Source organism: Sorex fumeus, unplaced genomic scaffold (assembly GCF_029834395.1).
Source record: "Sorex fumeus unplaced genomic scaffold, SorFum_2.1 ptg000086l, whole genome shotgun sequence".
Taxonomy (NCBI): domain Eukaryota; kingdom Metazoa; phylum Chordata; class Mammalia; order Eulipotyphla; family Soricidae; genus Sorex; species Sorex fumeus.
Genome location: NW_026606143.1, coordinates 16,826,556 through 16,839,125, shown reverse-complemented (window position 1 = coordinate 16,839,125; position 12,570 = coordinate 16,826,556). Strand labels below are relative to the sequence as shown.

The 12,570-nt window shown below is 40.3% G+C and overlaps 1 protein-coding gene across 1 annotated transcript in view; it reads right to left on the bottom strand.

Moving 5' to 3' along the window:
- LOC130039258 (mitochondrial import inner membrane translocase subunit Tim23-like) overlaps positions 1–12,043 on the bottom strand; it is a 164,704-nt gene extending 152,661 nt beyond the window's left edge. Inside the window, 3 exon segments of the mRNA XM_056131105.1 lie at positions 10,874–10,972; positions 11,083–11,154; positions 11,932–12,043. Of these exon segments, the coding sequence (XP_055987080.1) occupies positions 10,874–10,972; positions 11,083–11,154; positions 11,932–12,043 (283 nt within the window).
- Between the last annotated feature and the right edge of the window lie 527 nt (positions 12,044–12,570).

Genomic DNA, 12,570 nt, shown 5'->3' with positions numbered 1-12,570 from the left:
GAGCAAATTGATGAACAAAGGGAGGACAGTGCTACAGTGCTACATTGCTGTCATTTTTACATAAACATATGTATTTTTTACTTACATATGCTTAAGAAGTTAATATTCTTATGCGTAACATTTTAAACACATAGGTTTTCCTAATAAACTCAATAATATAGGTTGGTGAACACAGATTTTATTCATAGTTTTTGAAAAGTGAACCAAAGAATGGTTTAACTGATTATAGAAAATCCCATCTAAAATATTATCTTGTGTGCCATCACAGTTTAAAGGTATCACTGTCCTCCTTTTGTTCATCAATTTGCTCGAGCGGGCACCTGTAAGGTCTCCATTGTGAGACTTGTTACTGATTTTGGCATATCAAATATGCTATGGGGAGCTACCCAGGCTCTGCCTATGTGGCCGGGATACTCTTGGTAGCTTGCTGGGCTCTCTGAGAGGGACCAAGGAATCGAACCTGGGTTTGCCATATGTAAGGCAAATGCCCTATTGTCTCTGCTATTGCTCCAGCTCACAGCTTAAAGGTAAAGGTAAAGGTAAAGGCCCTCCCGTTGATCGTCGATTTGCTCGAGCTTAAAGGTAAATGTGAATAATTTCATTGCTTACCTCTTCTGGCTCCACCCAAATTCACTTATGCATATTTGGAAGGAAATGACAAACAAGGAATCTCTAAAACAGTGTACTTTTTCCTATGATCACATACATTCCAGGATTTATTTTCTTTCCACAGTAAAGTTTACAAAACCAACAGCAGTCAGTTTAAGCATGTGATGTCCCCTTCCACATATATGTTTACCTGACATCTTTCTTTACTTTTGTTTGTTGGTTGGTTTTTGTTATTTAGGGGCCACACCCAGAAATGTCATGCGTTACTCTTGGTTCTATATTCAGGAATTATTCTTGGTGCTGCTAGGGTGACCTTATGGAATGCTGGGCTTGACCTGGGGTCAGCCTCTTGCCATCCAAGCTCCTTCCCACAGTAATATTGCTCCAGCCTGGCATTTTTTTAATGCCTTGCATTATTAGTTCATCTGTAGGACAGTGCCATTAGGCAAATTTCGACATTGGCAAGGAAATGATTCTTAGATCTTTGGCATCACCGATAAAATAAGCTTTAATTCTGCCCAGATTAGAGCAATTGACAATCAGATTCTGTTGTCCCATGTATCTCCACATGAAAGACATTTAAATACGCGTCAAAGTGGTTTGCCCAAGAGAAAAGGTTTCCTTGCAATTAGGAAGAACACTTAGCACACTAACATCTGTGCCTTCTGTCAGGATTTTATGCATACTGCTTTCGGATATGCATTTTTCATTTCTAATTTTATTTGTTTACTGTTTTACTGAATACAAAGTTTTCTACAATCAGTGAATATTATAATTTTAAATAAAGATAACATTTTGACATCTAGATTATGAAACCATAGTCTAAATGTTCATCATTAAAATATGTAAATTATGCATCCATTATCTGTTGCACAAAAGATAGTTAAAATTAATTTAATAAAATCTGCACTGCACTGTCCTCCCGTTGTTCATCGATTTGCTCCACCGGGCCAGTAACGTCTCCATTGTGAGACTTGTAGTTACTGTGTTTGGCATATAGAGTACGTCACGGGTAGTTTGCCAGGCTTTGCGGTGCGGGCGAGATACTCTCTGTAGCTTGCCGGGCTCTCCGAGAGGGGCAGAGGAATCGAACCCTGGTCAGCCAGGCCAGCCGCGTGCAAGGCAAATGTCCTACCTCTATGCTATTGCTCCAGCCCTTAATTTTTTGGTTAAACTGATTAATAAAATAAAAATATAAAAATTGGGATATATTAATTATAAAGACATAAGGCAGAAGTTTCAGTATCTTTCATGCCACCAGAAGTTCATTTAGGATTTTATAATTTTTTTTCTTTTTGGGTCACACCCAGTGATGCACAGGGGTTACTCCTGGCTTTGAACTCAGGAATTACTCCTGGCGCTGCTTGGGGGACCATATGGGATGCTAGGAATCAAAACCGGGTCGGCCACGTGCAAGGCAAATGCCCTAGCTGCTGTACTATCATGCCAGCCTCTAGGAATTTATAATTTTAATAAAAGTATTGTAATGCAAATTGCAGTATAATAAATGCATTTTTTCTTTGTTAGAAGTAACTGTTTCTTTAATAGCCATTTATACTATTTTAATGCTTCATAATTTTTATATCATTCATGTAGCTTTATATAAAATGATTATACTATTTTAAAGACATTTTCTTACTGGAAGAAGCAATTTTGTGTCTTTTATTGGGGGATTCCATAGCACTAATCCTTCAATATGTGTCCCACCTACTATTACTTTTCTAGAACAGAAGCTCAGTCTTTTTTCTTTTTTAAAAAGTTTCAGTATTTTATTATGGAGAAGATTTTCTGTATATGAGGTAGACAGATACAATTATTGAATGTCATTTTGAAGATAAGAAATCTTTAAAATATGATCTCTGAGGGCTGGAGTGATAGTGCAGTGGGTAGGGCATTTGCCTTGCACGGGGCCAATCCAAGTTAGATTTCCAGCATCCCATATGGTCCCCTGAGCACGGCCAGGAGTAATTACTGAGTGAAGAGCCAGGAGTAACCTCTGTGCACAGCCAGGTGTGACCCCAAAAGAAAAAAATTTATTTTTATTTTTTTGACTTTTGAAAGATGAAGTTCTCTGATTTTTAAATACTGTTAGTAAGAGTGTCCCATGCACGAAATTCCAACACTCAGGGGTACCTCACCAGTGTACTCAACTCCCTCCCCAAGGACAGAAAGCTGTCACTTTCAACCCCAATGCTTTATAATTTTTTAATGCAAAGTACCTGAATAAAATGTATTTTGTTAATTCTACATTCCTTTCTAATTCACTTTCCCCCCACCCAAATATCTTTCAGACCACAGACATGGGCATATACTATTTCTGAAGCATGGATTTCTGGGTTCAATTGTGTTTTTTCTTTTTTAGGATGGAACAGTTTTATTGTACAAAGAACCATTTACATGATGTTTTAAATGTTCTTATGTTGTTTTCTAATATGTGTTTAGACAGAATATCTGAATCTCATTTTCTAAATTAAATCTAAAACAGTTGCTATCTTTTATTGAATCTTTTTATCTTTGTGTTTTTAATGTATTGATATACTTTTTCATCAAGGAAAGATTAGATCTTGTTGCTTTTTAATTTATCATATCCATCTCTATGTAAATCAAGGCAAAGTGAGTCGTATTGCTGTGAAAAGACTCACTTTGTCTTGGGATCAGTTTTTATGTAAAATTGGAAAGAAGAAATTACATATGAAAAAAGCACTTGTTATTAATATTTTAAGATGGGTAGCATAAATATATATCTTTATATTAACTTTTGAAAGAAGCTTAATTTTAATGTTGGCACTTTTGAAGAATTATATTTACAGTCTTTCAATGTTAATTCAATTTCCTTAAAGTGTACTTTATAAAATAATAGATAGCATAGAAATAATTTAACCCGTCTGTAAAAAACTTTATATTTGACAGAACAGTCACTGTAGATCATTTTTAAAATGATAGATTATTCAATAAATTCAGCAAGAACAATTGGCTATCTATAGGAAATATAATTGAAAATTGTCTATGAAAAATATAATTGATTCCCTATATCATACCATAAACAACACTCAATTCCAGGTACATCAAGAATGAATCATAAAATGTAAAACTGCGAATTTTTAGTGAATAATGTTGAAGAATGTGTTTTTCTCCTCAATGAAGAAAAGGATTTTTCTCAAGATTTCTTACGAAAATACACAACAGATATATTCATATTTATATGTAGGCTGGAGTGATAACACAGCGGTAGGGCATTTGCCTTGTGCACAGCATGCCAGGCCAAGCCGGGTTTGATTCCTCCACCCCTCTTTGAGAGCCCGGCAAGCTACCGAGAGTATCTCACCCGCATGGCAAAGCCTGGCAAGCTACCTGTGACGTATACAATATGCCATACACAGTAACAACAAGTCTCACAATAAAAATTAAAGTACTAAGGATGCCCACTCTCTCCACTGCTGTTCAATATAGTACTGGAAGTACTTACAATAGCAATTAGAAAAGAAAAAGATATTAAGAGCATTCGGGTAGGAAAGGAAGAAATCAAGCTCTCACTATTCACAGATGATATGATTCTATACTTAGAGAACCCAATAACGTCCACAAAAAACTCTTAGAAACAATATACTTGTATAGTAAAGTTGCAGGCTATAAAATCAATACCCAAAAGTCCATGGCTTTCCTATATGCAAACAGTGAGAGAGAAAAAAGCCACATGAAAAAAACAATCCCGTTCACAATTGTGCCCCAGAAAATCAAGTACCTAGGAATCAACTTAACTAAGGAAGTAAAGGACCTGTACAAAGAAAACTACAAAACGCTACGTCAGGAAATAAAAGAGGACATGAGGAAATAGAAAGATATCCCCTGCTCATGGGTCGGGAGACTTAACATTGTCAAAATGGCAATACTACCGAAAGCATTGTATAAATTCAATGCAATCCCTATAAGGTTACCCATGACATTCTTCAAAGAAATGGAGCAAACAATCCTGAAATTTATATGGAACAATAAGCCCCCACGAATAGCTAAAGCAATTCTTGGGAAAAAGACAATGGGAGGAATCAACCTCCCTAACTTCAAACTCTACTACAAAGCAGTAATAATTAAAACAGCATGGTACTGGAACGAAGGCAGAGCTGCAGACCAGTGAAACAGGGTTGAATACACTGACATCTCCCCTCAATCATAAGATCATCTAATCTTTGATAAAGGTGCAAGAAATGTGAAGTGGAGTAAGGAAAGCCTCTTTAACAAATTGTGCTGGCATCACCGGATGGCTACATGCAAAAGAATGGGCTCAGAACTCTGCCGAACACCATGGACAAAAGTAAGATCAAAATGGATTAAAGACCTCAACATCAGACCAGAAACCATAAGGTACATTGAAGAAAAAGTTGGTAAAACCATCCATGACATTGAGGCTAATGGTATTTTCAAAGATGCCACGCCAATGGCTGAGCAAGTGAAAACAGAGATAGATAAATGGGACTATCTTAAACTAAGAAGCTTCTGCACCTCCAAAGAAACAGTGAACAAAATACAAAGATAGTCTACAGAATGGGAAAGGATATTCGCCGAATACACATCTGACAATGGGTTGATATCAAGGATATACAAAGTACTGGTTGAACTCCACAAGAAGAAAACATCCAACCCCATCAAAAAATGGGACAATGAAATGAACAGAAACTTTCGCACAGAAGAAATCCGAATGGCAAAAAAAGCACATGAGAAAATGTTCTACATCATTAATTATCAGGGAGATGCAGATCAAAACCACAATGAGATACCATCTCACACCTCAGAGACTGGCCCACATTCAAAAGAACAAAAGCAACTGATGCTGGCGCGGATGTGGCGAGAAGGGGACACTCCTTCACTGTTGGTGGGAATGCTGAGTAGTTCAGCCCTTTTGGAAAACAGTATGGATGTTTCTCAAAGAATTAGAAATTGAGCTCCCATTTGATCCAGCAATACCATTCCTGGGAATATATCCCAGAGAGGCAAAAATATATAGTCGAAGTGACATCTGCACATATTTGTTCATTGCAGCACTCTTTACAATAGCCAGAAACTGGAAGAAACCTGAGTGCCCAAGAACAGATGACTGGTTAAAGGAACTTTGGTACATCTACACAATGGAGTACTTTGTAGGTCGTAGAAAAGATGAAGTCATGAAATTTACATACAAGTGGTACAACATGGATAGTATCATGCTAAGCGAAATGAGTCAGAAAGAGAGTGATAGACATAGAAAGATTGCATTCATCTGGGGGACATAAAGTAACAAAATATGAGATTAATACCCAAGAATAACTGAGATCAACACCAGAATTACTCCATAGCTTAGAGGCCAGCCGGGTATTCAAGGGGGAAGGGCAGTTTAGATAGAGAAGGGAGCACCAAATAAAGGGTGTTTGGAGGATCCTCCCCGGAGGGGAGATGCATGTTGAAAGTAGACTATGGACTGAACATGTTTGCCACTCAATGCCTCTTTTGCAGACCACAACACCCAAAAGGAGAGAGAGAACAAAAGGGAATGCCCTGCCACAGAGGCAGGGTAGGATGGGGGAGATTGGGAGGAGGGATATTATCCATGGTGGTAGAAAATGGGCACTGGTGGAGGGATGGGTATTTGATCATTGTATAACCGAAATCCAAGCAAAAAATTTGTAAATCTACAACTGTACCTCATGGTGTTTCACTAATTAAAAAAAATATAAAGATTCAAAAAATTAAAGTACTATGAAAGCATCATATCATTGCACAATAATAAATTTGGCAAAAATTTAAAGTCTGATGTCAAATATTACTATAAATGTAACATAATAAGCAAACTTATTAACTATCTGTGGTTATATAAATTCAATTAATTATTTCGAGGGTAAAATTCACATTTTAATCAATTATTTTGAGGGTAAATTTAACATTATCCAGTGGTATAATGTCCATAATTTCAAAACCGTATCTTAATAAAACTTTTACATTTATTTTATAATTATATATAAACAACTGGGTAAAATTTCAATTAATCACTTAATCATTTAACTTCCCGTTAGTCATCGATTTACTCGAGCGGGTGCCAGTAATGTCTCCATTTGTCCCTGTCGCGTGCTAGTGTAGCCCAATGACATCTGTTCACTCCGGGAACATGAAGGGCCTCAAACTCATCGTTCATGATCTTGACGAAGAAGTCTGACCATCTGGTAGGTGGGCGGCCACGCGGTCTTTTGACATCCTGTGGAATCCAATCAGTAACAGCTCTAGTCCAACGGTTGTCTTTAAATCTCATTACGTGACCAGCCCATCTGATTTTCGACACCTTGGCATATGAGACAGCGTCCCTGATCCTTGATCGTCGACGGATGTTAGAACTCCGGATTCGTTCTCTCATTTGAGTGAAACGTGATATTCCAAGCATAGCTCTTTCTATTCTTCTTTGGGAGACCTGAATAGCGTTCTCATCTTGTTTGTGTAGGGCCCAGGTCTCTGAGGCATATGTTAATGCAGGAAGAACAGTGGAATCAAAGAGATGTGCCCAGAGCCGGAGGTTCTTCATCCTCTTAGCTATTTCTTCGACGTTCTTGAAGGCGTTCCAAGCCGCTCTCTTTCTCCTGCGCAGCTCGGGTGCCAGGTCATTTGTCATGTTGACCTCTCTACCTAGGTACACATAGCTGTTGCATTCGGAGATGGTCGTTCCATTGAGAGCGAATGGGGCGTCAGGAACAAGGCTGTTTCTCATAAACATTGTCTTCGTAAGATTCAGCTGTAGTCCTACCTTTCCACACTCACGGTCAAAGTCGGCCAGCATTTGTGCCGCTTGGCTGATGTTTGGTGTTATTAAAACAATGTCATCAGCAAAGCGGAGGTGGTGTAGTTGCCGACCATCTATCTTCACTCCCATTCCTTCCCATTCCAGTCGTCACATGATGTTCTCGAGGGTGGCACTGAAGAGTTTCGGTGAAATGGTATCACCCTGCCACACCCCTCTCTTGACATCAACGATCACTTCTTTGTAGAATGGTGAGATCCTGGTAGTGAATCCGCAATACAGCTCATGGAGGATCCTGATGTATTGGGCTTGAATGGCCTGATTGGCTAGGGCTTCAATGACCGCTTCCGTCTCAACAGAATCAAAGGCCTTCTTTAAATCAATGAACATTAAACAGAGCGGCATCTTGAACTCCCGAGAAACCTCAATGAGCTTGGTTATCGTGTGGATATGGTCGATGGTGCTGAATCCTTTGCGGAACCCTGCTTGCTCGCATGGTTGTCCTTCATCTAGTGTTCTGCCAATGCTATTTAGGATGACTCGAGTGAACAACTTGTAGATGACAGACAATAGGCAGATCGGGCGATAGTTGCCAATGTTATGGATGTCTCCCTTCTTAAACAGTAGTACGGTCCTGCTGGTTTTCCATTGGGACAGAACCTTGCATTCAGACAGGTAGCGAGTGAAGAGCCGAGCCAGTGTATTGATGAGTACTGACGGCAGGATCTTCAGGTGTTCAGGTCTGACCTTGTCTGGGCCGGGTGCTGTTTGTTTCTTTGCCGACGAAATGGCATGTCGGATTTCGGAAGGGAGAACGTTGGGAACGACATATCCATCCTGTGGAATTTGGTATGTCGGCAAGTGGACATGGCTATCGAAGAGATTTGAGTAGAAGTCATGGATAATCTTCTCCATTGCCGTTCTGGAGGATGTGATGGATCCATCAGGACGTCGGAGGGCAGTCTTTTTGGTCTTATAGTTGGCGAAGGACAGGCGGGCGTTACGAATACTTTTCCCGGCTTCTGCCACATCTACCAGTACTTCTGCTCTTCTCTCTTTGAGGTCTTCCTTGATCGCATCTCTGCACTGATTTGCGAGCTCGGACGTTAGCTTGCGGTTGCCTGAGGCATGCGCCAAACCACACTGGCGAATTAGCTCAAGAGTTTTCGAAGATAGGCGATATTTTGTGGCTATCTCTCTCTTGGCGTTCCTCGCACATTCATGGAGGTGCTGAACCAGTCGATCGTATTCCTCGTAAATGTTGTCAACAATGGCATCTTCCCATGTTGCCGCAATAGTGCCAAAGAGCTCCCAGTTGGTGGTCATTCTGGGAGTTCTCTTTTTGAACTTTTCAGCCCTTTCTCCCCGCTCTGTGAAGTAGAATTTTGCACGAAGGAGACGGTAGTCCGATCCCATTCGAAATTTTGGGACAACAGCGACATCAGTCAGGCAAAACCGTCGATTGAATAGGATGTGGTCTATTTCGTTGTGGAATCGTCCACCAGGAGACTCCCATGTCCATCGTTTAGATTCTGCCTTCTGGAACTGTGAGTTACCATGAATGGTCTTGGTCGACATGATGAACTCAGACAGTCTCCCACCCTGTTCATTCCATTCTAGGCCATGGGTCCCGATGTGAAGTTCTTCAGCTGATCTTCTCGGTCCTATCTTGGCATTAAAATCACCCACAATGATCTTGTAGAAGGTGTGGTCTTCTTTATAGAACTTCTCTAGCTCCATGTAGAACTTCTCGATTTCTCTTTCATCATAATGAGATGTTGGTGCGTAGACAACGAAGATAGAAACTGCAGGCAGTGAGCCACATCTATTCAAATGTAAACGTCCGATTCGGGTTGTTAGGCATTCGAATGAATCAATGCTCTTGGCCAAGTTTGTGTTGACAAGGACACCGACGCCTCCAACGCCTCTTTTATCGCATGTTCCGAGGAACAATTCTTCTCCAGTGTCGAAAACAGCATGGTGAGATTCGTGCCTTCTTGTCTCGGTCAGACCAATGATGTTGTACTTGATCATTCGCGCTTGTACCATCAGGTCCTTGATGGATGCATCTGATGCTAGCATACGTGCATTGAAAGTACAGACGATCATTTTTGTCTTCCTTCGTTGTGGCAGCCTAGGTCGGCCTTGAGATTTTGTCGGCCTCTCCTTTCTCATCCTTCTCAGTGCTGCCATGTCGGTGAAGCCTTCAGGGTCAGGTGAATGAGACCAGTTGTAGTTACTGGTTTTGGCATATCGAATACACAGCGGATAGCTTGCCAGGCTCTTCCGTGCGGGCGGAATACTCTCGGTAGCTTGCCAGTCTTTCCGAGAGGGATAGAGGCTTTTGCTTTTGCATCTTTGCAAATGTTGTAAACTTTAAATATGCATAATATTTTCTTAAAATAAAAATAAGTGAAACTAATGTTCCATATTGGGACTGATTAAAACTCTGCCCTTATTGGATCTTTGATTTTTATACTAAATTTTTGTCTATTTTACATTGATACACAGTGATGTATATAGCTTTCTTCTTAGTTTGTGTTGTTCCTAATTTATAATTGGCAGAAAAATTATGTGGAGTTTTGAATGATGCTCTTCAAAGTATAATTAATATGTTAAAGGTAAACACTTTGTAACACAGAACTCAGATGGGTAAATTCTATTTATTTTTCTATAAAGCAGTGTTCTTTCTCTTGAGTTCTGTGCAGCACAAATGAATGTGAAAGAATCCATATTAGGGCATCAAATTTTTGTGTACTTTAGCTAACTTGCAACATTGCTTTCTGTAAAACTGCTTGGCTGCTTTGCACCTGGGGGAGAGGGGACTTGGAAAGTGATTTACTGTCCCTGAAATGTATTGTCTCAGTAAAGCACCCTGCAGATTTGAGTAAAGGATAACTCAGGATGCGGGTGGTTGGGGGAAATTGCCCTTTCCTGGAATGTATTGTCTCACTAAAGCACCCTGCAGACTTGGGTAACTCAAAACGAGGATGGTCAAGGGAGATTACCTAAGGCTTAATGATTCTGGCTATAACCTTGCTTGTGCTGACAATCCATGTATGTAAATGCTGATCTTTGAATCTATAGGCTAAGGAGTGAGGTACTTTTAAATGGATTGGTTAAGAAAGCATATGTTGTTACAAATCTATTGGCTATGAAATGCGCGGGCTTTGCTGTAACGGCCAGTGAAGGCCTATATAAGATCCCCTTTGAAGAAGTTCGGGGCTCTCAGCCACTGCCCATTTTTGGGGTATGCTGCGGAGCCCCAGCATGCTGGTCTAAATAAACCCCGTTTTTACTCCTGCAGGAATTGTGTCTATCTGGTCTCTCCGCGCCTCCCAGGGCCAGGGAACTCCCGATCCCAACAAATGTAGTCATTTTTAAAAGAAATTAACAGTATTTTTTTTCTTATTCACTCATTACTTTTACCAGAAAATTGTGAATTAATAACTTCCTTAACACTCTGGGGTCACAACAGTCTCTGAGTTGACTCAAACAAAAGAGACCTACTTAGCTGACTCTCAACTTCTTGACCTGCTTTTGCACCTTGCTGAGGTGTAAAAATCTTCAGCAAAATCATACAAGTTAACACTACTGTAACCAAGTTACCTATATTAGAATCATAAGTATGTTTCAAAGAAAAAAATGCTAGATTTTTTTCAAGCTCTCTGTGTTAGAAAAAAAAAACATAGATTCTGACTCCTTTGAAATTTTCTTACCTCTTTTTTCTATTACCCTCCCACCTGCACCAAAGTTTAAATGTGCCTTGAAAGTAATACCAAGGATTCCATCTGAAGTGCAAAAAGAAGCAACAGAACAGGAAGAGGCAACCACAAAACTTTGTTACCTCATTCCTGGCTTGCTCACCACAATGTGGTCAGTGAGTACCAAAGGAAGTCATAACTGATAAAGTCTGCACAAGCTCTGCCTGGTGTGGACACCCAACTCCTGCCTCTTTCACTAAGACAATCATCTCAATTAGGACGTGGATCATGATCTCCCTTTAATGACAAAGAGACTCCAGAGACTGCAAAAAGCAAGCAAGGTTTATTGTAAGACTGGCTAGCCAGGGTCAATCCATCAGGCAAGACCCCGAACTTCTTCAAAGGGGATCTTCACTTCACTGGCCCTTACAGAAAACCTCATGCATTTCATAGCCAATAGATTTGTAACAACATATACTTTCTTAACCAATCCATTTAAAAGTACATCACTCCTTAGCCTATAGATTCAAAGATCAGCATTTATGTACATAGGTATTGTGGCTAGTGGGTATCTGGTAACTCAGACATTTGGTTATCTTCTATGTTTACCTGGCTTCCTTTGATTTTCAGCTCATGACTCCTGCATTCTGGTGTAGGCAGGTAAGGGAAAAGTTACTAACAGAGGTAACAGATGAGGAAGGGCCAACAAATCGTTTCAGAATTTACATCCCAATAAGGAAGGGTCAACAAATGGAAACAGAATTTACATCTCAAGGGTTTACCAGGGAGGGGGCAGGTAAGGAAGAGTTACTAATTAGCAGAGTTTAGCTCTGGAATTTCCCTCCGGGTCCCAAGGGATCTTACACTGCCTCTTGGCCTCCACTTGATTCTCGGGGTATGGGTGCTGGTCCCTGTTGGTGGAGTACAAGGAGCTTAGGTTTGTCGGGTTGCACCCGTCACAGTGCTCCTGAGTCATTACCATTACTATGTTTGTCTGTAGCTACTTCTTTGTGCTCTCTTCCCCAACCAATTTGAAAGGTCAGATCCTTCTAGGACACTGAACTTGTACTGTAAGTTAATATTGCCTTTCTCCTCTCCTTATGTCTTTTGAATAGTTTAATGCAATGTCCTTTTTGTATAGATACAGGAAGACAATATTATGCTTTATAACTTAAGGGTTAATTGGCTTTGAATATTATTCACTCCCGGGCATCTGCTTTCTCAACTTAAGCCTCAGTTGCCCTCCTTCCCAGCGCCCCCAAAAGCAGGGTCCCGACGAGGAACTGGATGGAACCAGGGCAAGCCGGTAAGTTATGTGCTACCCTGGCATCGAGATGGGCCAGGCCAAGGTGCCACGATTCTTAACTATAGGTTAAGAATTTGATCATAGGCAAACGCTATCATGATCCAAAAGTAACAACGAGACTAGGACCCTGCTAAGAATAGGAAAGATATCTGGCCTGAGCACTTTAGTCTGAGATAGAGATGACCCTAGGAGAACAA